This window comes from Clarias gariepinus, chromosome 2 (assembly GCF_024256425.1).
Source record: "Clarias gariepinus isolate MV-2021 ecotype Netherlands chromosome 2, CGAR_prim_01v2, whole genome shotgun sequence".
Lineage (NCBI taxonomy): Eukaryota > Metazoa > Chordata > Actinopteri > Siluriformes > Clariidae > Clarias > Clarias gariepinus.
The window spans coordinates 41,273,659-41,300,440 of record NC_071101.1 but is presented as its reverse complement, the minus strand read 5'-3'; the positions used below and the strand labels follow the sequence as shown (position 1 = coordinate 41,300,440).

The following is a 26,782-nucleotide window of genomic DNA, read 5'->3' as shown; positions in this document are numbered from 1 at the left end:
ATCTAATAATTTCCTATTAAATATTAAATGAATTTAGAAATCCGCATATCAACCCAACGGCCACCACTGTATCCCCTCACTTGATTGCACGCACACTCTTCCTGTTTTCCACCTCTTTTCACACACACACTCTCACATTTTTGCCCCATGTGTTTCCTGTCCATCTATCTGCAGGCCCCAGTTGTGGACATGCTCGCTCCATTGCTCCAACATCTCCAGTGCCTCCCTGCTCTATCTTGACTTTTTGAAGATGAGTTAGATTGGTCACGGCCCACCTCTGCTTCATGAGCCAGCAGGATGCGGCATCGGTGCGTGCACTCTCCGAGCGTCTCCTGGTAGCGTCGCACAAGGGCCAGGCCGAGAATGTGGTGCAGCTGATCAACAAGGGCGCCAAGGTTGCCGTCACCAGGGTGAGTCGGAAAGCCGGGTTCTGGTATGCTTTTACAGAGAGCTTTTCTCAGTGGGGACTTTGTTCCGAAAGATGGGTTTTGTAACAGCCATTGCTCAGTATGCACAGTGGAAACAAGGTTTGCATGATTATAGAGCTGACTTCTGCTGCTGCTCAGCCATTCTGTACGGCACTACAGGTAAACATATTAAACTCTTTCTAGTTTCTATCCAAATATTATATTGTGATACTCCATCATAATAAAACGCACACTTGACTCATTTTTTCTCAGCAGGTTAGACGTTAATCACCTAACTGAGCTCAGTATAACACTTTTAGGAATTTATGTTTAAAACCAACTAAAACGAGGGAATGTGGGAGGAAAAGGTAGGGCTAAGATGTAGGTTTCTGTTGTGTGTGTGTGTGTGTGTGTGTGTGGCGCTGCAGGGCGAATACAGGTTGGACTGAGATAATGTTCAGTGTCTCAGTGTTAGGGGTCACACCAGGTCACATTGCTGTAGCTGTGGTGCCTTTGTCCCTGGAACCCGCCAGGGGCCTCCACTTGAAATACGACAGGTGAAAATGGCAGCCCTCCAAAGCCAGGTCAAGGAAAACCAAACCCTGGAGAGCGACTGCGCTTCTGCCACACCTAGAAACTCCACACAATATGACCTATAACATGGGAGGGGGGGTTTACCAGGGGTTCGAAAAGAAAATAATAGGTAATACACTCGGGTAAAAATAAGTAACCTGAAAAAGTGCTTTGAACCCTGCCAAAACAATAAGAAAAGTTTTGTACAATATACAGGAGTTTATCATTTACTGTTGAAACCTATAATTACTATATATCTCTATAATTATATTATTTATAAGTATTTTATACAGAGATTATAATTTGTAACAGCGAACTGTACTGTATTTCTTTCTTTTTTTTTTTTTTACTGATTTTAAAAGCATACAATACAATATATGGGAGTTTCTTAAAAGAAATTTGCCTCAATTTAAACCCTACTGAAAGTCACGTTATGATAATGTGTTTATAGAGGAATGTAGTGATGCAGTGTTTGAGTAGGAAATACACATTCTTCTTTTAAAATGTACTTTGTAAAAGTATAACATGTTGGGAAGCATATAAACTACCTATTTAAAGGTCAGAATTAAGGACAGTAACAAAGTACTTCATGTAGTGACTTGCATTCAGTAAATGATGTTGTGCTAGCTAGCATTTAGCTTTCACATGAAGGATAGCATTTCTAAAAGTGTATTCCCACCAACAAAGTAAAATCTTTTTAAATGATGAAGAAAATACAGTGATATGAAAGTATAAACATGAAGGTTTAAATATTAAAAAAAACAAAACGAAAACATCTAGTTCTTCTACTTCTAAAACATTGCTCACAGCACTTAGCATGAGGGAGAAGAGCTGAAATATGTTTAAATTTTTGTAAACAACCTCAAAGGTATTGCAGCGCCGTTCTGTTTGTGTGCTGTTTAGTGTGTTTTTCTTATGTGTATGCTCAGTATGCAGTGATTGAATATGGATTAGCTTAGTGGCTAATCCCGTGAAAAATGTAATCAGTCTCTAGTAGGACTGCTGGCAGCAATTTGTCCCTCTCCAGCTGTACAGTTGATAAGACGCTCATTATTTTTGTCCTTCTCAGGTTTATGTATGACTGCTTGAAATCCTATGACATGCTTGGATTTGTAAAAGAAAAAAAAAGCTACACTTGGAGCGGAATCAGCCCATGTAGTGTCTTTTATTTACTAGATTAAGATTTTTTTTTTTTGCAGACTACTCAATCATTACTAAGTACTTAAGATGATAATTAATCATTAATTGATTAAATGGAATTAAGAATTTAACAGAGTGAAAGTATATCAGCAGTAAATGTTTGTTTTGAGTCATATTTCTCAGTAGCATACAGTACATATCATTACGTTGAAATGATTCAACGTAATGATATGTTAATGATTAATGATGATACGGTCAGCTATTGGGTAAGAAAAACCATGCTACAGTACGTATTGTAATTTTATTTGCCAGAAGGTTTTGATTTTGTCACTTCCTTATGAACTCTTTCCATTTGCGTACTCAAAATGATATAAATAAAATTGTACTAGTTTATTATATAACAGCCACCGTTTTGTGCAGATAAAAGATGCTTAAAGTTCACACATTTAATGCATTTGGAAGCGCATTTATTATCAAGAGGACTTTTTGTCTATTTTGACTATTTTTGTCCCAACTGATTTTCCCACCACTAATATTATGGTTTTAGACATTTGTAGATGTTTCAAAGAAAGCACTCCCTAAATATTTTAATATTTTTAATGTGTATGTATGTGTGTGTATCTTCAGTATGGCCGAACTCCACTGCATTTGGCAGCTTATAAAAACCACATCGAAGTGGTGAGGATCCTGTTGAGAGCCGGCTGCGATCTGGACATTCAGGATGACGTGAGTACTCAATGTGGAAACTACTGGAAAAAAATTCATTAAGCACTTATCACTAAGGAAATAAAAGTCTTACATCATTTTCCTCCCTGTTGTTTAAACCAGCGGTTTTAAACCCTGGTTCAGAAGTGCACATAATTTTCTGAATAGAAATTGGTGTGGCAGAAGAAGAACCAGACAAATGTTCAGGTCAGGGGGGCCTTCAGGCCCAGGGTTGGGAAGCACTGACAAATTCTTCATGACAGTATGAGCTTCCAATTCTCATTTTCTTTTTTATTCATGTACAGATAAAAACAGATCAAAGACATATCAAATACACGACTCCTATTTCATAGAGCTGCTTTAATAGTCTTTTTCTAATGTACTTCTATGATTCAAGAACTAACCTGCACTAGTAGAGTCTGATTCGATCATTGCTTGTTTTTGTTGTATTTAAAGAGCATGACCTGATTTTGCATTTTGTGCTTTGCATGGCCCCCAGCAAATGCGGCTGGCTGTGGTCTTCTTGGCTGGTTTATACACGTTATCCGGGAAAGCTGGCTATTTCATAATTTTGGAAGCCTTCTTTAAAGCATGCCCATGTTTGTATGAATAACACTGCTGTAGGCACCTAAGTAATTTCCCCAGATTCTCAGCTCCTATTATTGTGAAAGCCCGAACCGAAACCAGTGGGAAAGAGAGGGTAAGAAATGAACTCCAGGCTCAGCCATCTTGCTTTTTAACTGGTTCATTAGCACCAAGTTGCTGTAGAGCCACGGAAACCCCGCACACTCATTTACTCACACACAGCACAGGTGAGAGAAAAAGTAGAATCAAAAAAGGGGATAAAAGAGGATGGAGGAGCGTGCTTTTCAGTTTCCCAAAACGGTTATTTTATGGAAAAACAATCATATCAAAAATCAGTCTCAGCTTAAAAAGTCTAATCTTATTGCAGTTGTTTTGTCTATGTATTGGCTGTTTACTGCAGCAAATCATTTCATTTTTTGATCTACGCCATAATAGATTTTACCATAATATACTGCAGGTATCACGGTAATGTATATAGTACCATGGTATTGTTAACAGTACAATGGTACTTATTTGCAGATAAGGTACATTGTTCTGCAACACATTCAGCTTTTGGTTAAGAAAAACCCTGCTACGTATTGTAATTTAATTTGCCAGGAGGTTTTGATTTTGTCACTTTCTCATGAACTCTTTCTATTTGTGTACTCAAAATTATATAAATAAAATGTAAAAAGTTTATCATATAACGACCACCGTTTTCTTCAAGTATCTAATTTTACTTGCCAGAAGAGTACTATACAGTATTACTATTAAACTAGGAAATACATAGAAAATATGTTATACATAACCTCCATTGGTTAATACACTTATCAGGTAATTAATACCATGGTATACACCATATCCCATAGTACTTTCACAGTACCCATTGAAATGCCACAGTACCCATCCTAGTTCTCTATAAGGTCCTGGATGCCCTCTTTGATAATAGACAGTAATACTATGGTATGATACTATTAAAGTCTTCTTCTGTTAGATGGCTAACACTGCATACTAACCTCATACTAACCTTATTTACCAGTTCAAATTGAACTGATATAGTTGACCTTCTGTTGCCAGGGCGATCAAACAGCATTACAGAGAGCAGCTGTGGTGGGAAACAGTGACGTCATCACAGCGCTCATTCAGGAAGGGTGTGCACTGGACAGGCAAGACAAGGTGAGGAGCACAACACATGATTATCATAACTTTTTCTAAATGAGTACGTTTTGCAAAGAGGGAAAAAAAGGCTTTAACACAAACATTCTGGCTAATGAACATGCATCTTTATATGCATCTCTAATTGCATAGAACTTATACACAAACATAAGATTTTTTTTCAAACATGTTCTTATGCATACATAAACACTACATACAGTATATTTTCCGTTTCTTTGTATGTGGGTCAGAATTCTTACTGCTTTTGTTTGAACGGACAGGATGGAAACACGGCGCTGCACGAGGTCGCGTGGCACGGCTTCAGTCTGTCTGTCAAGCTGCTGGTTAAAGCCGGGGCCAACATTCACGCGAAAAACAAGGTAGTTTCATTTTCATCCAGTTTGGCCGAACAGTTTAGAAATATCTGAGTCAGTTAATACAATAGTGCACTGATTTATGTGTGTTAACACCAACAAAAATGTGCTAGGTGATGTATTAACCCATCCACAGAGATCATTGACTTTTATACAAACTCAACAGCAAGCGTCTTCCTTTTTTCCGTGTTTTATAATTTTTTTAAATACACACTGTCATTCAATTAAAGTGCAAAATACAATGCGAGAAAAATGGCTTCATGTATAGCCACACTGACTCCAGAGAATCATTTTTTTTAGCATTTAAGGCGGTAAATTGTTGCAGGCCCTTTGTAATCCTACATGTGGTGTGCTCTAAATTATTCACACATGGGCAGGTGGGAGGTGAGAGAAACACCAAAGAGAATAACAAAGGGCGAAAGAGGAAAGCCTTGATGATAACCTCTGCTTACTGGAAATATATAAGACAACATCCTATTAGTGTTAACCTGAGCTATAGGATTAGAATATCGGGATAGGACCAACTCAATAAAATTATTTCTGCAAATTAACAAGACTGCAAAAAGAAAAGGCCATTCCACCCTATCAAACGCCTTTTCAAATTAAAATAAATAAATACAACTCAAATAAAATAAATAATAATAGTAATAGTAGGAAGAATAAGAGGGGAAAAAATAAATGAACATAACCAATAACTTTCACATCTACCACGGACGCAAAATGTATAAAATGTTACAGCCCTCTCTGGCGGACATCAGCATTCTGGATATTACCTCAGAACATGTCCTACATACTTGTCCAGTGGCGTAATCAAAATGTTCCACTTAAAGTCAAAGTGTTTATTTTAGCCAACAGTCAAATTTAGCTGTCCAGAGAGTCTAAAAATGCCTTGGCTAAGTCCGGATCGTTGAACAGGCAAATCTTTCTATTATGCAGACATCTGAGCCGGGCTGGATAGGCAAACCTTAGAGGAAAAGCTTTCGCCACAGCCCTAACCTCACGACACTTCTGCAGCACACCAGCTGACAAATCCGAATAGAATTAAAGCTTCCATCCCTTTTGAGTTATCGTTTTCTTCATTGCGGTGTTCAATATCGCTTCTTTATCAGTAAACCTCAGGAACTAAACTAAGATGCTTCTCGGAGCTGAATTCGGATTGGCAGACGCGAAGGTGGGAGATCTATGAGCCCATATATCCATACATACAACGAAAGTGGGCCAGAGCCCTCGGCTTTCTCCGGCAGGCCCACAATCTTCAGATTCTTGCGACGGCCTCTATTTTCACGATCGTCTACTTTGGCCTGCAGTTGGTCCACCATCATCTTCAAGTTAGTCACCTGCCTTTCCGTAGTTGTTGCCGAATCTTCTGCAGATGAAATCCTCTGTTCGGCTTCTTCCAGACGTCATTCAGCGCCAGTGACTCCTTTAAAAAGAGCGGTAAAGGAATTCTGAAGGCAAGAAACGGAGTTGGCAATACCCTCCAGATAAATCCTTATCAGAAGGTGTGTCCGACATGTTTATAATCTGTTCAACAAAGTTAAGTAAGGATTCGGAGGAAAAGAGCGTGTTTTATTAACAAAGTCGAACAGAGCAAAAAACCTACGCAGCCATCTCACTTCAGGTCACATGACACCCGTTAGTATAGAATTTAAACAAAATCCAAAACAAAAAATATATATAATATATATTATAATGATATACAGTCATATATAATGATATTATTATTACCATTTACCATTTACCAACAATATAATGATATTTTTGCACATAAAAACAATCAAAACATTTAGAAAAGTCATGCAAATGAAGTGAAATATGCAATAAATAGATATTAAACCTCACTTAAACTTTAAAAATCAAACAGCTTTAAAAACCAAGCAGAAAGTGGCTCCCTCTTATTCTTGCTACCATCCTTCCTAACATTCCCATGGTGCAATATCGTTACAAGATTTTGCAAAAAAGCAAATAAAATACGAAAAAATATGTAAACTTGCCTCATTCTGATGCAAACAAGTTTTGAATGGCTCCCAGAGGTACAGCGACTTGGTTCGGTCGTTCATATGGCGAAAATGCTTGAATGCTAAGGGAAATTTCCCCTTCTTAAGGCGGGAATTATTCTACCTAGGTATCGTGATAATATAATATCGGCTGGTCTCTGCTGATTCCCAGCACTACAGTGTCCATAAAAATAATCGTTTATACAACAGTGGTGTTGGATTCTCAAATCTGATTGGTTGTTCATCAATTCACAGGGTCAATAATAATGTTGTTAAAGGTATTGTTTCTTTAATAACAGCTCGTTCATAGAGACTTTTATGAACGAATCTAAAAGCTGTATGGTGTCTTCTTTCAGGTTTTTTTCTATTTAGGATGTTTGTTGGCCAATCAAAAAAAAAATTACATCCTTTCTTTTTTTTCTGTCATTCTGTCCCTTTGTCTCTCTCTGTCTCTGTCTATGTTTCTCAGGCAGGGAACACGGCTCTACACTTGGCGTGTCAGAACGGTCATGCTCAGAGCGCTAAAGTCCTCCTGCTGGGAGGAGCGCGTCCTGACAGCAGGAACAATGTAAGTGCCTCTCATTTTACCCATCGCTCTCTCTTTCTCTTTTCCAGTTGTGCAAAATGTAATGACTTAACAGCTTAACTTACTTAAGCACGAGTTTGACGTGTTGCTTACTCGAGTGGAAAATATTTTGAGCTCAGTGCATAAGTGGAACAATATGAGGCTTTTCCTTTATTCAGTGAGTTTAAGCGCTTGTGGTTGCCCACAGTGTCATGTTTAATGAGACATAATGTGTCAGTTCTTGTATGTGCTGGTTGAAAGGAATGAGATGATACTTGTGTGTGTGTGTATGCATTTGTTTTCCTTAGGTAGGTGACACGTGCCTGCATGTTTCCGCCCGCTATAACCATATGGGAGTCATCCGCATTCTGCTAGGCGCTTTCTGTTCAGTGTCCGAGAGGAATCAGGTAAGTTTCCTTCACTCTTTTTGATGCTTCCTAACAGAGTTCTTGTGGTAGGGAAACACTCTGCTGTAGGTTTTTTTTTTTTAAACTAAAGAGCACTTTATATTGAGGGGGACTAAAAACATGTCATAATGAAATATAATAGCATATCATGCTTTAAGGTGGCCTTTTATGTTTAAGTATGATGTTCGAATTTTAATGCATCCATCAACAAGTTAGTTCTGGTCATTACATTACGTCATCGCTTTAACATGCATATCAGGGATGGGAATGACTACGGATCACCTGAGACCATATAATTACAGTATCTTGTGTTGCGATTCTATAAGTATCAGAGTTTCATAAAGATCGCAATTTAATATATTTTTTAAATTTAATTTTATTACAATTCTAAACAAACTAGGCAAAAAACATGCTCCTACCACACAGCTACAGTACCGTCACAGTCTGTGCTGACTGCCAATGTGGATCCAGTTTAAAGTGAGCCGCCTACAGGATTATAGAGAAACGTCAATATTTTACCCCCTCAAATGCAAATCTACAGTATATAAATATAAAAAAAACAGCATAGAGTTATATTAATTGCCACACGAAAGAACTGGTTAACATTGTGGCCTTGCATCTCTGGGGTCCGGGTTCGATTCCCACATCGGGTCTGTGTGCGTGGAGTTTGCATGTTCCAGCTGCGCTTGGCTGGTTTCAACCAGGTACTCTGGTTTCCTCCTACAGTCCAAAGAAATGCAGATTAGTCTAATTGGCATTCCCGTACTGTGTGTGCCCCACGATGGATTGGCACTCCATCCAGGGTTTACTTTGTTTTGTGCCCTAAGTCTCCTGGGATAGCCTCCAGGCCCCCTGTATACAGGTTACAACAGTATAGATTCTGAGAGTGAGTTCTAAAATACTGACATTGGAAAATCCTTCTGTACATGGTAACTAAACATGTGTGTTTAACTGGTGGAGTAGGCAGGAGATACGGCCCTGCACGTGGCAGCCATGCTAAACCATAAGAAGACGGCACGCCTGCTGCTCGAAGCTGGAGCCGATAGCAACATCCAGAACGATGTGAGTTCTCTTCCAGCGAGGCATGTTAATGATTAATTATAAATCGATTCATTGGTGTTAAGATTTTCACTGATCATAAGTTTATCAGCCGATAATGTTTGTTATGCATCATATTTCTCCATAGCTCATGTATATATTAACTTATTCAGGCAGTATGCAGTATTAGACATCGTCTTAAGCCTTAGTGTTTTTTGTTTTTCTATTACTAAGTTTAATTATTTTTATGAGGTCTGTTACCTCTCTAACCAGACACATAATAACACACATTCATTAGACTTGACTTTAATGGTACTTTCAAACTACAACTCTTTAATGCTGTACTTACTGTATGTATGATTATTAAAAGTTTTTTTTTTCTTTGATCTTTTTGACAACTTGTCCTGATACATAGATGAGAATGTGTTCGTCCATCTTACGGAGATTTAATTAAAATTACTCTAAACTAAGCGGACGTGTTGTAACATTATGTACAGGAATATTATGATGTCATCTATATTCAATTCAGTTTTATTCGTATAGCGCTTTTAACAATTAACATTGATGCAAAAAGCAGCTTTACACAATCGAAAGAACTGTTTAAGTTTGTATGAGATGTAAATGTGTATGAATCTCAATGATAAGACTTCTCTTATAAGAATCTATATGTCATGTGTGTGTTAATTTGTGTTATAGGCAGGACAAACTGCACTGGACCAGGCCAGAGAGAACAACAATCCTGAAGTAGCGCTGCTGCTGACTAAAGCACCACAGGTAAGCAAACAATATACACACACACACACACACACACACACACACACACACACACATACTGTACTGTATATATACGGTAAGTTTTGTTATTAAAAATTGTGTTAGTTAACAGAACTCCAGCACACTCAGTAAAACCTCCGAACTGCACAAATCTTTATCAAACACTACTAAATATTTTTATACCAGATATTGACACTGGGTTTATTTTATCCCTCTTATTGCTCTTTATAGAATATTTTTTTTATATATATATATATAAATGTTTTTAAAGGAATCTTTGCTTATGGAATATTTTTTTTGTATGTGCCCAAGATTTTGCACAGTACTAAAAGTTAAACAGCTGTTAGGTTTTACTGAGCGTGCTGGAGAATATGTCGAGTTCTTCTGGAATCTTTCTTACACTCTGTCCTTTCAGTTTTCATGCAAAACCATACATATTCATGCAAAACCATGCAAAACCAATATATATATAATATACATAATATGCAGTGTATATATAATAAAACAGTAAAATATTTGCATGCTAAACATATCTAACAAAATGTATACTTAAAATAATGTAGTATGTATGTACTGTATATATGTGTAGATAGTTTTCTTGGCCATATATACACTGGCGTAGTTAATATTGAGATGATATTTCTAAAACTCTGTGAATGCACTTCTGATGTTATCGATTACTGCGTGGCTGTTCATCACAGCAGGCCAAAGATCACAGTGCAGACAGGAAACTGAAATTTAATACAAGTACAGACAGAGTTGGTACAGGGTGCCAAAAGACACAGAAACACGTAAACACACACAGGCTGAAATCACAGAGTATTAGGAGTTTGTCGACTAAAAATTTGTTTTGGAATCAACTCAGTAAAACCGTGGTGATCACATCATGTCATGAACTGTAGTGACTAGTGCTTCACTTCACGTCTTTATCAAACTTTGCAGAATTTCCCAGAATGTGACATCAGCTTATAAAGAAACATGACCGCAGTTAAAGGAATCCATTTTGGCATTCAAACACACACACACACACACAAACATTCACACGCTCACACCTAGGGGCATCCTTTCCTAAGTATTACTCATGAAAAGATTTGTGTGTGTGTGTGTGTTCAGATTCAGAGCTTCTCTCGTGGCAGAAGTGTAAGGAAAAGAAGAGACAAGTTGAAGGCTGAAGGACGAGCGCAGTCAGTCCCACGTGATGACTTGCTGCCTAGTAAGGTAGAAAGGAGTGTATACACCTACTGTACATTTTAGCACCTGTTCTGGGTTCTTGCCAAAAGAAATTACTGCAAAATTACATTTATGACATATGCATTACATTAAATCCATTTCAGTTCTGGGTTGTACAAGCTCTGCTAAAACTAGTTCTCAGAATTCCAAAAGATGAATTTCTATAGAAAAATCTAAAAATCCTGGAGAACGGGTACCTCGGCATACGAACGCCCGTATCCGCTTTAGGAACTGAAATTTCGCAAGAGATTTGCCTCGGTATGCAAAGAATTTTCATCATACGAGTGAACAAACCGAGCCAAGTTGGGCGTGCGTCCGGTAGCCATTTAAAACTTGTTTATGTCAGTGGAAAGCCAGGTGAAGCGAGTTAACATATTTTTTCTGGGAAAGGCATTTTGTGCAAGATTTAGTGAAGATATATACTGTAGAACCAAGGGTTCCAAGGATGTTAGCCAGGACGGTAGCAAGACGAAAACGGAGCCTCTTTCAGTTTTAAAGTTAAGGTTAAATAAGGTTTATTGTCTATTTATTTTATATTCTACTTAATTTACATGTCTTTTCTAAATATCTTAATTGTTTTTAATATGCAAAAATCTGATTATAGCGTTGAAAATGGGTAATATTGGTAATATTTTGGGTGGCTGGAATGGATTACCTGCATTTAAATTACAGTGAAACCTTGGATTTTGAGTAACGCAGTTTACGACTGTTCCACAAGACGAGCAATGATTTTTAATAAATTTTGACTTGCAAAACGAGCATTGTTTTGGGTTACGAGCACCGAGTATCATGTATCATGCATGCGCTTCTTGATTTGATGCAGAGCGTCACGTGATCACAACTGAGCCAACGGTTTTTCTCTCTCTTGCACTGCGGGTATTCATCTCCCCTGCTGGGTCTTAGTGCTCGTCTCTTACTGGTAAAATTAACATTTGTGTGTCTGTGTGTGTGTGCGTGTGTTTTTCTTTCTCTTGCGCTGCAGAGTGTGTGTGTTATGTGTGTGCGCGCATAATTTGACACCGTGCCTGTTCACACACTCTCTCTCTCTCTCTTTCTCGCCTTCAATGTGTTTGCGTGTGTGTGTGAAACAGAGAGGGGGTGCTTTACTTACACACAACCGGCACGGTGTCAAATTACGCACGTACACACATAACACACACTCAGCAGTGCAGGAGAAAGAAGAACACACAGCACCTGTGCGCATAAATGGAAACTCTTATCTGTCGGGATTTATTTTTACTTCTTTTAAGGTAACGTGCAGGTTAATTTGTTTTATTTTTACTTTATATTTTGTGTTAATTATATTTATGTATTTATTTTTTTGGGCTGTGGAACGAATTATTTTAATGTCCATTATTTCTTATGGGAAAGTGTGCTTTGATTTACAAGTGTTTTGGAATACGAGCCCGCTTCCGGAACGAGTTGTGCTCGTAATCCGAGGTTCCACTGTATTTCCTATAAGTAAATGTGTTTCGCAGTACGAAATGTTTACCTTAATAACTCGCCTCCAAAACAGATTATATTTGTATGCCGAGGTATCACTGTACTTTATTAAGTCCTGAAGGAAAAAAATCTGTATAAATACAATTCTGTATAAAAGGGGTCGGGAGAAAGGGTTAGATAAATTTCCTTTAATACAGAAATGAAGAAAACTGATGGGATTTAGTTTGAAAGGAAACAAAAGTAAAAGTTCTTCCATTCTTCTCTGTAATTCTGGAAAGTGAAGGAATTCTTTGGAACCGCTGTGTCATAGTTCTATACAGTCCTACTGCAAGATTATAGTGTTCTACAGAACCATTTCGGATAACGTTCCTTTAGAGGATTCTACAGTAGATAGAGCATTTTGCTCAGGGTTTTGTGCGGACTCGGGACTGACTGTTTGAGTTTTCTTTAACTTAGATCAAATCACGTGCCAAAGAATATCCTATGATTAAGGTCAATCTTGTCAGTCATGTTAACATAGACAGTGATTTACAGAGAAACTTGTGTCTCCATTTGACACCCAGGAAAGTGTGTCTGCAGCAGAAGAAACTCCCAGCAGTGATCGTTCTGCTCCGAGAAACCAGAACGGCAAGAACGGGTCACCATGTGGCACTCGGCAAAGAAAAAGCCGCGACCGGAGCCGCAGCCGAGGCAGAGAAAAGGTGAGGTACACATTTTACACTGTCCTGTGTAAAAGAGGATCTGCTCCCAACAGTTTGGGTTTGCTGGCTGGAACTTGACAATTGAAGATGGTGAAATCTTTCTTGCTTATTCTCTAGATGTCAACTGTCCCAGCAGGATTTGTTTTTATTGCTTTATTGCTTTTAACTATATTTTTTTATAGTTACATCAATTTGGCAACGTACAGTATTGGCACCTGGTTGTTTTTGAAAGTCAGAATTACTCTCCTAAAATGATGCCAAATGAATTACAATAATATATATAAAAAATACAATATTGCAAAAATGACTTAAAAACAGAATGAATACTAAAACATCAACATCAACTCCTCTTCCGTGCCTTTGGGGGGCGGGCGTCTTACGCTCCAGCATTGACACACTGTCGTTTGGCGAAACTCCATCGTCAACTGTTTGGGGCAACTTACAGCGATTACTAGTGTCCGCGATCCACAACTTTACTCTTACCATGAATTCTGAGCAGCGCATCAATCTAGGGTGATACCAGTGGTGCTGATCGGTTTCGCGCTCTTCATCCTTTGCGCACGATCGCACTGTTACATTGCTTTCAATAAAGTCATTTAGCAGCCCTTCGTATTGGCGGCGCTTGGCTTTAACGTCATGCAAATTACAAGCATTGTCCATAAGCGCCTCTAGTTCATTGTATAATACAGTCAACTGACTCCACTTGCCTTCTCTGGCGTTCTTCAGTTCGTGAAGCTTGTCTGAAGAATCGTTTTCGTCGAGCACCATCACCTGCTCAGATTCGGCGATAGCGGCGTTGTCCTCGCCGTCTGACATGGTGAAGTTTAAAGCAGGCAAGTCCTCTTCTCGCTTTCGGTTTCGGTTGCTTGTTGGCAGTCGATGCGCGTTTTTGAAATCGCACGCGCGCTCTTCACTCCACGTTCACACTCTTAAATCACTTATCTTCATTTTTGCAGAAGTACAAGCTTTTGACTTTACATGTACATGCATGTTATTCACAAGTTCTGACGCGTGTCTTTTGTTACACAGTTTCACTGACGACCCCAGAGGTTTCGTTGATTTTTTTGTCTCTTGTTTATTTTCAACATTAAAGTACAAAGGTTGTTACAGTTTCTTGCATAAATCCACTGTAGTCACGACAAGTCGCTTGCTGTGTTCTGTAGCTTCGATAGATTACAGTTACTACAACTCATTTTACTGTATTCCTTTTAGCTTACTGTCTCACGGTCAAAAGCTTGTGTGCTCCACACCTTTCTGTATCCTTCCGTGTCTTAACAACAACTGAGCAACTAACGTGCGTGATAGACATGAAACTGCATAACTGTGGGATGATGTCACAGAACAACTCATGAAATGATGTCACAATACAAATTATGAATATGATACTTAATGCTTAATGCTTAACTGATAAACTGAAATAGGATAAACATAACAACAAATCAAAAGAATGAAATATGGCCCTTACAGGCGGTGGTTTAAGTCATAGTCACAGCACCCTGCATGGTTGGAGCGAATTATTTGTATCTAAGTTTGTTTAAAAAGAAAATTCATATAGAACTGAGATAGTTGTAAAGTCGCGTTAAATCGCAATACAAATCAGATCGGCACATTGGTATTGTGATAATATCGTATCGGCCGATCCCCATGAGTCACTGGCATGACACTCAGCTCCTTTCTGATATTAAGCGGGTGTACAGCTGGTTCTAATAAAGTTATTAGTCTTCGTATAAACACTGCTAATCAAACAAACTGACGCGGTGTGTGTGTTATTACAGCCTTCCCTATCAGACCCTGTGTCCATCAGGGAAAATAAGAGTAAAGAGCAGAGAAAGAAGAGTAAAACGAGAGCTTCACCTCCGCGAGCTGTTCCTCCTCCACACAGCTACAAGGCTTATCAGCTGTACACACTCTACAGGGACAAGGATGGCAAGGTCATGCAGGTAAAAGTATAAAAAAACTTCCATTAAGTGTTCAAATCTGATACCTGGTACTGATCTGACAGCTTTTATTATTAATGTGCTTGTTGTAATGTTAGCATATTTATAGCTACCACTTGAGCCAAAAATCACCTGCACTCTGGAAATTATTCAACGTAATCTCCTCGCTTTTCAATACACTTCGTCCATCTGTCCACAAGCCTCATATATGAGTTTCGAGCCACAAATGCACCACTGTCTTCAGCTTTTCATCAGAAGTGAATCTTTGTCCTTGTAGGGCTGCTTTCAGGGGACCAAACAGGTGAAAGTCTGATGGAGCAAAATCAGGACTATAGGAAGGATGATTAAACGCCAAAATGCTCGTCCTCATGTAATGATTTCAGTGTAACAAGCACTGTTGATTGTTGAACTTTTTTTTTCCCCCTGAAAATGTTCCAATACTTCTGGCCCTAAGAATCCCAGAATAAAACTCTAAGTATTGATGAATTTTTCAGATGATGGTCAACTTTTGAACTTTTTTTAGGTCGGTGATTGAGTATGTTTCCGTTCCATACTCTCAGGCTCGTAGGGATGAATCCATCTTTGATAAATCAATACATTTTGATTAACCTACACGTGATACTACAGTAAATATAAAAAGACCACAAGACGCCTTGTAAAACTTGCAAGTTTTTGTAATGTAAAAATAAAACAGCAAGATAAATCATATCAGAAATTTCTTTTTTTTTCACCTCTAATGTGAAATTGTGGTGTATAAAAAAATTAATATTATTTAAAAATATATTTATTATAATGAATATATAAAAAAAATATATATTATTTAAAAATATATTTATTATAATGAATATATTTAAAAAAAATATTATTATATAAAAATATATTTATTATAATGAATATATTTTTAAAAGAATGTTGTACCAAAAGTAATAGAAAAGTGGGCATTTTTATTAATTGACATAGGGCGTTCAAATCGCACATGTTGGTAGAGTAACTTAACAAGCGTGCACACCAGTTAATGTTTAAAGGATTTGTTCAAAATGAGCCAATCACATTTAAGCTCACATTCTTTTGCACTGGACCATGTCTACATTGACAAACAGAAACTGTAAACGAAGAATGTCTATGAGCGCGAACAAGCATTAGTTGAGGGCGGTATAAGCTTTTAACATCCAGTGAAAATGTGAATCACTCATTGGTGCGATCCTTTAAAAGCAGTATCTAAAGGGTGACTTTGTGCTTGTGCACTGGTCTGCAGGCTCCTCTGGAAGGCTGCAGGTGCGAACCGCTCCTCACCAAACTGGAGAACCAACTGGAGGCCACCAAAGAGGAGATGAAGTCTGAGATCCACACGGTCCAGGAGCTTATGAACAGCAAGTTGGGTCAGCTGGACCGCAAGAACAACCACCAGGTGAACGTTATACAGTATTATGACGTATCCCGACAGCTGGCTACTACTGAGAACTACGTACAAACTGGGATTTACATTCAAGGATTATGTGGTGCTTTCACCTAACATGTTCTTGTGTAGGTTCTTAATGTAGAACGTTCAATAACTCAGTCTGAGCAAACAGAATCGAGAAGTCGAAAGTACCGTGATACATTATAAGCACACATAAAATTCAGAAATATTCATGATCTTGATTTAGAGGTGCACATGATTTCATTTCTGAATAATGGTGATTTACTTATATGCATTCAGATGTACCTGCATTCACATGTGCACTGATTTACCTGATAGTAAATAGATGCTGTATGACTCTCATTATTCACAGTCACACTGTTTAACACAAAACACTATTAATTCACCGATCAGGAAAGAGATTAGTGGATAATAAAGTCATAAGTCATAATCGCTTCTCTCATCTATTTTCCTTATTTACTGCGTTTCGCTGTCACTCACAGAGGCAGCACTGAACAGACAAGTCAGTTTGGTGGAGTAAGAGGAGGATTTTTTTAGAGTAAAAGGAGTGTATTGCGCTGAGATTTAGTTTTTGCTCGCTTAAACTCCCACTCACACGCGCTTAATGCTATAATGCTCGCCAGCCAATTACAGCCATTTAGAGTCTAGAGGAGGGACCGTATCAGCCAATCAGAGGCTGGAGAAGAGACCTTACCTGCCAATTAGAGGCTAAAGGAGGGACAGTACCAGCCAATTAGAGGCTAGAAAAGTAGAGGCTGGAGGATATATGAGAGATGAGATGAGAGGCTGGAGGATAGATGAGAGCCCATATCAGGCAATCATAGGATAGAGAAGGGACTGTACCAGCCAATCAAAGAAGAGAGGAGGGAATGTACCAGCCAATCAGAGACCGAAGGAGGAACTCTACCAGCCAATCAGAGGCTAAAGGAGGAACTGCACCAGCCAATCAGAGACTAGATGAGGAACTCTACCAGCCAATCAGAGACTAGATGAGGAACTCTACCAGCCAATCAGAGACTAGAGGAGGAACTCTACCAGCCAATCAGAGACTAGATGAGGAACTCTATCAGCCAATCAGAGACTAGAGGAGGAACTCTACCAGCCAATCAGAGACTAGATGAGGAACTCTACCAGCCAATCAGAGGCTAGAGGAGGAACTCTACCAGCCAATCAGAGACTAGATGAGGAACTCTACCAGCCAATCAGAGGCTAGAGGAGGAACTCTACCAGCCAATTAGAGGCTAAAGGAGGGACTGTACCAACTAATTAGAGGCTAGAAAAGGTACTGTACCAGCCAATCAGAGGCTAGGCCTTAACCAGCCAATCAGAGGCTAGAAGAGGGACTGTACCAGCCAATCAGAGGCTAGGACTTAACCAGCCAATCAGAGGCTAGAAGAGGGACTGTACCAGCCAATCAGAGGCTAGGGGATAGATGAGCGCCCTTATCAGGCAATCATAGGATAGAGAAGGAACTGTACCAGCCAATCAAAGGCTAAAGAATAATAATTACCTTACGCTATCAAAAACAATAATTGATAGTTTTTTTTTTTTTTACCTGAGTGCAGTTAAGAATCATGATCTCAATTCAAATTTATGAAAAGTGAGCATGGTGCAGCCGTACTAGTGAGCCACTCTGACGTTATTAAATCATGACATTTCTGTAATACTGAGGAAAATCCCTGGTGTTGTTGCTGGTCACAGATCAAAGCTCTGGATAAGATGATGTTAGAGAGGGTGTCTGCTGAAAGGATGGAGTGTGTACATCGGATCGACGAGAAGACAAAACAGGAGCGCCTGGAGGGTGAAAAGAGACAGGTAATATTCACATGACGCAGACATGAAGCACTATAGATGACTGCTACTGTATAGGGTTCTGCTCTCGGGTGGCTGTGGATCAGATGCATTGTTAAAACTTGACATTTCTGCATTCTGTAACATAAACGATGCAACATGTACCCCTCTGTAACTAGTCCAGCATACACAGCATGCATACCTCTACGTCCATACTACTAAAGTATTAAATTATAGTGTGGAACTCATTTGCGACACTTTTGTGAGCAGTTAAAACGAGATAGACATATTTATTTAACTGCCCCTCTCTCTTACACACACACACACAGGCCTCGATTGTGAGTGAACTGAAGAACTGGTGCATGTCTAAGCTCCAGAGGATGGAGGCACGTCTGATGGCGGATGCACACAGCGCCCCTCTCCGCCGCGCCTCCTCTCTAGATGAGTGTTTAACACTGCGAGAAGACACAGGGGGTCCGTGTGCCGGCAGCAACCACCGTCTGGTGTCCGGCGACCATACTGAACCCAAGGAGGGACTGGGACGAGGAGGGGGAGGAGCTACCAGAGAAGAGGACATGTTGGATAATCATTACTTTGTGGTTCAGATGGACAGCTCAGCTTCAGGTATGTTACACACACTCATCTTGGTGGACTAAATCGAATCAAAATTTTTGTCCCCATTTATTTTCTAAATGCATTTGAATACTGACGCTTTCCATTAAATTTTCCGCTTTAGCATTGTTCCGCTTCTAATCAGGAAATATCATTGTGCTTATTATTTTTTAAGACGCCAATCAGAACATCCAGGAGACACACTCCCCAGTGGCTGAGAACAAATCTGCCACATCTTCACCCCTCATCGTACGCCCAAAAGATCGGACGCAGTTTAACACTGACCCCTACAGGCAAGTAAGAGAACTACAGGAGGCTTTTCCTTCTAGCCAGTCCAATAGCCTGTTGCCGTCCACGGAGCACGGCGGAATTTGTCAAAAGAAACAAAAACAGGAGCGGGACCACAAGAACAGCAAGAGTCATAAAGTCAGGCATCATAAACGGCATTCTGAAGGGAGGACTGAGGAAAGAGACAGGACTAAGCAGGCAGAGGAGCCGGCCAGCGTGCACGCGCTGGAGGTGACGCAGTGCTTCTTCGAGGCGGTGTCCACGCAGATGGAGCTCTGGTATGAACGCAAGGTCCAGGAGGTGAGTCTGCAGGCCGAGCAGCGAGCGCGAGCCGATCGTGTCAACCTGCTGGAGAGGATCAACTGCCTGGAAGACGAACTGAGGCTCCTCAGAACCAGCAGACGCGAGGAGAGCTAGCACACGGAGCTCTGCACTGGCTCGGCTATATGAAGAAGGTGACAGGGGGAGAGGACGACCGAGATCACGGCCACTTGTTAAACCTGTTCATGTCCTTATCTACAGTATGAAGGTTTTCAGTCATCCAGATCATAGAGATAGAAGTAGATAGTGGTAGAACTTGCCGTTTCGAATATTCGCCCATTCACCCACTCCTCACAGGGTGTTGGTCCAGGAGTCTGGCTGGAATGGTATTTTAAGTATTAATGGTTTGACTGGTTTTAGAACATTTTTTTAAATGGAGGCTTTTAACACTTTTTACACCCCAATGCTCAGTAAACAAACAACTCCAGATGATTTCTCAGACTAATCCTATGGAAGATCTTTATTCTCACAGGATGTGGAGGAAAAAAATCAATATTGAGAAACGTCATTTGTAATTCAAAATCCCTTGCTGGTTACTTTGCATAGGGAGAAGATGTAAACTCGAATAAATTTACAGTTTTAAACATTTTTAACATTTTTTTTCTGGGTAAATTATTTTGAAGTATTTATCTACATGGTGTATCATCAAAACAAAGCCACAGTTTTAACAGGTATTACAGTTCCTTTAAGATAACGCATGGACAGTCTTCACTTAACTATTTTCACCCACATTTGTCCTAATTTAGTTCTCTGAGGGGGTTTTTTTGTACTGTATTGCGCAACAGCCTAAAAGGATGAAAGCTACAGCATACGGTTCGATTCTCCACACATACCTTATGATACGCCTGCTAACACAAACGCAAAATGCAAAATCTTTATACAGCATAAGTATTCACTCCCTTTGAACTTTTCCACAGTTTGAGCTGTTAGTTAGTATAATCTGCAACTTAAATGGGAGAGGGGATTATAACATCATACATAAAATAGACCATAATATTAATGCAGGAAAAAAGAAAAACCACCTGATGAGAACTAGAGCTGTGAATCGTAGGTAGACTGTCGATTCCATTCAGTTTGATTTTTTAAAAAGTTTTAAAGTATTAAACACTACAACAACAAAAAATCCAATACACATCAAATCTTATTTTAAATCTTTTTTAAACAAAATTATGTTTTCTCCTGCGCGACGCTTTTTATTGCACCGACCGATCACACATGCAAGCGGTTCACATTTTCTTGAAGAAATTGTGTTACATTTATAAGGAATTCATGTTTACATACTGTATATATCTAAGGATAGATTGGATGTTTACTTTATATAGTTATATGGTTAAGTGTGAACCGATTCGGAATCGAATAATCGGAATAAATTGCATCATCGGTTGAATCGCACAGCTCTGATGAGAACTCCATCACTGATCATCACCATGACAACGCATGACAGTGATAACACATTGAGAGCTACTCATGGCCTGCTTTTTATGTCATTAATGTACAGTTGATTGCCACTACACAATGTGAACACACACACACACCTAATGCAGTGTAGAAGAATGCAGTTTTCCCGGCTTTTTGGTTTTGGATAATAACAGTAATATCACTTATGATGTGCTCAAAGACAAATCCTACACCGGCTGTCAAACACATAACGTCTTCTAAAAGTGTAAAAGCTAAGCAGTTGTATAAGCTGTTCCATGTCTGGCAAAGTTAAGGTCAGAAGGTCAACACATCCCTAGGTGTGGTGGTGGTGGTGATAGTCTTAAATATCTACTCCGTATGCTGCTGCCTGCGTCTCGTCCTCTGTGTCTTTTACAGATGTTTGTTGCCAGTATGAGTTATACAGTATCTATTGTCCAGTTTTAGTCTGTGTAACTTTATGTTCAAAATGCAGGAAGAAAGAAAAGGGAAGGTAAAAAAATCTTGCTTGGAACTGTAACCTGAAGTGCTTTGAATGTTTTGTTTTACACACAAATGAGGTATTTCTCTGTATTGACGCCATGCTGATTCCTGCCCTATTTGAACATAAAAAAAATCATAAATTCAAATGAACATGTTGTGTTTTCTTTTGTCTGCATTTAACACAATCTAAAATTTTTTGAAATTACATGAGCACATATTTACAGTATTTTGAGCATTTGGCAGACACCTCCTATCCAGAGCTAATAACATTTTATCTCTCTTTTTTTTCCGAACATCTGAGGGTTAAGGGCCTTGCTCAAGGGACCAACGGTGGACACTTGGTGATGCTGGGGTTTAAACCCAGCGCATGGTCCAATGCCTTAACCAATGATCCACCCCTGACCATGTGAAACTGCGGCTACCATGAGAGAAATATTACTCCAGTCATTTCCAAACAAATCTCTTGTGGCAACCCAAACCTTTAATCCTGTATTTGATCGACACACAAGACACTCAGGATGTATTATTTCAGTATAACTATAGAGATCTATATCTCTATAGAGCAATTACTTCATCATGGGCCTATAGCAATGCAGGGGAAAGTTATAATCCACCCACATACACAATGCATAAAGCAACAATTAAAAAAAAAAGCATGCGATGTTAAGATTTTGACACCGAGCGGGGATAAAAGTTTTTTTTCTATTAACATTATTAATTATGATTATTCATTAATGATATGCTCTGGTTTAAAAATAGGTTAATAATAGGATCAATCAATAGAAAAATAATTAAATTGTCGTTTTAATCTTATTTAACAAATTTTTTTTTTTTACTTTATTATAAATGATCTATTGCAGCCCACCTGCAGTTCTATCACGGTCCACCAGGGGGCACTTTGAGAAACACTATTGAAACTGATGATTTTTTTTACTTTTTTACAGTCAGTCTCTATTGTACCAACACTAAACCTGCTTACTTGTGACTTTAACACCTTTTAGAGAATAATGTTACCTTAGAAGAATTAGGATAGGATTAAGATGTAAGTGATGAGAGTTTTATTTTAAGTTAAAATTAAGAATCGAATATAAATTCAAAATAGCCTAAATCGTGAACGGGTGACCAGTTGATCGATTCAGTTAATCAAATCGATTCAGCCTTTTTTTATTTCACTATTTAGGTAAATATTGCTTAAATGTTTAATTCTCTCAATAAATGATGAATTACTAAAAAATATATATCAGTCTCTGCTGCAAATGTTAATCGCATCCATCTTCACAAGTTACAGAGCGTTCCAATGCGTACTAGATCATTTAATCAGTTTTTAATACTTTAAAAGGGACACAGCTGCTTGGGACTATACAAAACCTACATCATTCCGAGTATTAATTTCACTAAACCTTACCGAAAAACTTCTCAGATTTCAGATTCCCTGATGTGGAACTCATACACATGTTGATGTGGAACTCTTCTCTGGAACTCATACACTTAATGTGGATATTCACTAACAGTAACAGTAACACAATAGGACAATAATACTTCCTTGTATTAATAATATTACATCTTAATAAAATACAATATTACAGATAATAATACAATATTACATACATATTAGATTACTGTGCAATATTTACAAATGCTCTTGGGTCATATTTAGTGTGCGAGAACGTCATAATGTCATATTTAGTGCATTCATTTAAAGTATCCTAAAGGTTAGTGTACAATATGGTTCTTACTGTTTTAGAACTCTTTTTATTTTATTCAATTTTTTTTTTTTTTTATTACTTTTCCTTTCTACTCGATAACTGGGAGCAACTGTGACCAAGAATAAGCAATATCGCTCTGGGATAAATAAAGTTCTTTGAATCTTGAATGAATGATTAATATAAAAGCATCTATCTTTGTGTTAAATAATTAACTTGAGCTGCATTCTTGGTTTTGCAGTGTTATCTGGCAGTGTGTATTATTTGTGGATTTTTTATTTTATTGTCCATTTCTAATTAATATTATAGTTCCTATAATAGTTCCTAATAAAACATTAATAGTAACAGTACAATGAAGGCAGAATCTGTCTCTTATCTTCACATCTAGACAGTTATATTAAACTTCCAGCCTCACAGTACTACTGCAGATCTGAAAAATGACACTAGACATGGCGTCATCTGGTTTGAAATACAACCTGGATTTATTTGGCTTGTGTATTTTACAAAACGTCACAGTACACAAGAGACCAGCACTCCTGCATCATCAAAAACCTGCAGTGCAGGTTAAGTTGGTGATTTTAACGTATGATTTCACTCAGATGAACGATAGGAAGTAAACCCACAATGCTGGACTCAAAATGCTGCAGACCGTTTACATTCACACAGCACTCTTGGCAGCAATGAGGTGATGAAGGCCAGCCTGAGCGAGGTTTGAAGTCACACGCGCACTGTACTGTATATGCCTTCAGCGCTGCTAGTCCTGCCATTAACACAGGTTCCTCACGCAGGAGACGACACTCACAGCCGTTCACCTTCCAGCCAGAGCAAGGGATCGTCTAAGCTCCTCCAGGTGATTGTTGGCCTGTGTGATCATCATCCGGATGGCATCCTACAGCAAACGAGTAAAGACACGGATTATGATGTGCTCAAAGACAAATCCTACACCGGCTGTCAAACACATAACGTCTTCTAAAAGTGTAAAAGCTAAGCAGTTGTATAAGCTGTTCCATGTCTGGCAAAGTAAAGGTCAGAAGGTCAACACATCCCTGGGTGTGGTGGTGGTGGTGGTGATGGTGTTAGTCTTAAATATCTACTCCGTATGCTGCTGCCTGCGTCTCGTCCTCTGTGTCTTTTTACAGATGTTTGTTGCCAGTATGAGTTATACAGGCATCCTACAGCAAACGAGTAAAGACACGGATTAGCGCAAATACTAGAACAGAACAGGTGTCCAAATTGAGATGATTTTTTTTTTTTTAATCACAGTTTGAAGTTATGGAATTTATGAAATAAAATTCCATAACACCTCAGCAGGGCCACAGACTGATCTGCAACTGGGAGCGGCAACCAACTATTGAGTGCTGTACATCTTCACACTTTTCAGTCATCCAACATTTCTGTGTTAAACATCTTTTTTTTTTTTTTTTTTTGGTCTTAAGTAATATTCTAATTATTACTTTATAATTATTTATAAAGAGATACTGAAATTTGGGTTTTCATTAGCTGTAAGCCATAATCATCAGTCTGTATGTAATGAATCGATATAATATAAGAGTTTCAGTTTATGAATTGTATTATAGAAACAAATCAACTTTTCAGTGATATTAAAATGACAACGGTCAGTCAAAAATTATCCACACTAAAAGCCACAAAACATACTACCCTGGCTGTACAAATGTGTGTGTGTGTGTGTATACAGGTGCACCTCAAAAAAATTATACACAAGTATAAAATATAGTTGCAAGCAACGATGAGCGGGCCCAAGCACCTTTGTGTTTACATTTGTGATGTGTGAGTGTGTAGAATGGGGGGGGGGATTTTATGCCAAGACATCCAAAAGCATCACAATATGATGTCACTAAATCTAATGTCACGCAATATAATGGCACACAAAGTTATTAACCGACTTTCAGCATAAGTTTGAGGCGCCGTCACAAAATCTACAATTTTGCATCTTCGGTGTATTGACATCACATCGTCTCGGTTTGCTGGCGATCCTGTAAATCCCAGAGGAAGCGTTTAACAAGTTAATATGAGTGTATTTTGCAAACAACCCAAAATAACTGACTTCCAGTTGCGTATGGCCATGACATGCCGTGTGAAAGTTGATGATGGAGCATGTTAAGACCCCCAAAAATGTAATCCTTAGAAAAACAATAGTGTCCTTTACACTCTATATGACATGTCATAGTGCTTGGGCCCTGATCACACACATATATATATATATATATATATATATATATATATATATATATACACACACACACACACACACACACACACATGGATAGGAAGTATTATGTATAAACACTGCTGTACTTTTTGCATAGATCTTTTGTGTTACATTAAATAATAATAATAATAATAATAATAATAATAGACATTTTCTGAACCCTATAAGACCTGTATGTTGTTGATGTCCCACTCCATTAAGAGCTGCTGTGTTTCCTCACCTGGTCTCTGGCCTCCTTGTTCCTCTTGAACTCCTCTCTCGCCCAGTCCTTCAAATATTTACGGTCTGCCTCGCCTGGGACTTTGCGGATTGTCCTCAGCATATTGCGGTACAAACCTAAAATCCTTTGTCTCTGCAAAAACTAAAATTAAAATAAAAAAACAACATAATAATGGAAATGTCCGACCAGGTCAAACAAACAGCAGCACCGCGGAAGATCAGCAGCACATAAACCGTCAACATTTATATCTGCAGCGAGCAAACGATCATAAACTGATGTCAAGTCGAGATGTTTAATGACTAAATGATTAACAATAAACATTAAATCACTTACGCTACCTGTTTGAGGTTCAGTGTCGCAGGCGGTAACCTGGATACGGACATTTCAGTCACATTTAGTGAAGTATAGTGAATGCTGCTGGACAACCAACGTTATAGCGCATCACCGCCATCTACTGGACTGGAGTGGCGTTACGGAGGCTTCCTGATGTGTGGGGCGCCAGATTAAGATTCATTTAAAATAAAGAAATAAAATAAAATAAAGAAATAAAATTGATAAATTTGTACAACTTATTTCTTGTTAATTTAATTTAAGTACAATAAAACAAATGCAGTTTACAATAAAAACTAAAATTAAATTGTATTAAACACATTAAGTTAAATTTAATTTAATTGAATACATAACATGTAATTACATTAACTTGTGGTAAATTAAGTTAAATTAATGAATAAATTGAATTGAATTTAATGTAATCTAATTCAATACATAAAAATATAACATTAAATTGACATAAATATATTTAAAAATTTACATTTTAAATAACAATTAAACTAATTACATTTGATGTATTTAAATTGAATAAAAATACAACTAAACAACTAAAATTCAATGTATAAAAATAAGTTAATTTAATATAATAAATTAATTAAACAATTAATAAAATAAAATAAAATTTAATACATGCGAAATATACAATAAATTAAATTGAATTAAACTAAATTAAATAAATTAAAAAAACAAAACAAGCTAAAATTAAACTAAAATTAAATCAAATTTAATGTAATTTAATAAAAGACATTAAAAAGCAACACAAAATGTGATTTAATTTCATAAAATAGAATTATGTGAAATTAATTTTAAAAATTTAATTTCACTATGATACATAAATTTTATTGTAAATATACAATAACATATATCAAATTAATTAAAATTAAATTAAATAATATTTATTTAATGTAGTTTAATACATGAAAAAATTATTTAAATTGAATACAATTAAATAAAACAT

At 37.9% G+C, this 26,782-nt stretch overlaps 2 protein-coding genes across 2 annotated transcripts in view; one reads left to right on the top strand and one right to left on the bottom strand.

Moving 5' to 3' along the window:
• The window catches only part of ankrd6b (ankyrin repeat domain 6b), a 35,062-nt gene extending 14,443 nt beyond the window's left edge, over positions 1 to 20,619 (top strand). Inside the window, exons 2-16 of the mRNA XM_053513931.1 lie at positions 175 to 410; positions 2,748 to 2,846; positions 4,467 to 4,565; positions 4,826 to 4,924; positions 7,385 to 7,483; positions 7,789 to 7,887; positions 8,851 to 8,949; positions 9,622 to 9,699; positions 10,813 to 10,917; positions 12,936 to 13,073; positions 14,849 to 15,013; positions 16,266 to 16,418; positions 18,132 to 18,245; positions 18,551 to 18,845; positions 19,009 to 20,619. Coding sequence (XP_053369906.1) covers positions 285 to 410; positions 2,748 to 2,846; positions 4,467 to 4,565; positions 4,826 to 4,924; positions 7,385 to 7,483; positions 7,789 to 7,887; positions 8,851 to 8,949; positions 9,622 to 9,699; positions 10,813 to 10,917; positions 12,936 to 13,073; positions 14,849 to 15,013; positions 16,266 to 16,418; positions 18,132 to 18,245; positions 18,551 to 18,845; positions 19,009 to 19,538 — 2,298 coding nt within the window. The 5' untranslated portion in view covers positions 175 to 284 and the 3' untranslated portion in view covers positions 19,539 to 20,619. The remainder of the gene's footprint in view (positions 1 to 174; positions 411 to 2,747; positions 2,847 to 4,466; positions 4,566 to 4,825; positions 4,925 to 7,384; positions 7,484 to 7,788; positions 7,888 to 8,850; positions 8,950 to 9,621; positions 9,700 to 10,812; positions 10,918 to 12,935; positions 13,074 to 14,848; positions 15,014 to 16,265; positions 16,419 to 18,131; positions 18,246 to 18,550; positions 18,846 to 19,008) is intronic.
• Positions 20,620 to 23,508: 2,889 nt separating this feature from the next.
• On the bottom strand, positions 23,509 to 25,924 carry lyrm2 (LYR motif containing 2). The gene is made up of 3 exons (XM_053488386.1): positions 25,833 to 25,924; positions 25,495 to 25,635; positions 23,509 to 23,933 (listed from the first exon to the last, which is right to left on the bottom strand). Exons 1-3 carry the CDS (start codon positions 25,875 to 25,877, stop codon positions 23,853 to 23,855), a joined length of 267 nt encoding a protein of 88 aa, XP_053344361.1. The 5' UTR covers positions 25,878 to 25,924; the 3' UTR covers positions 23,509 to 23,852.
• Positions 25,925 to 26,782: the final 858 nt, after the last annotated feature.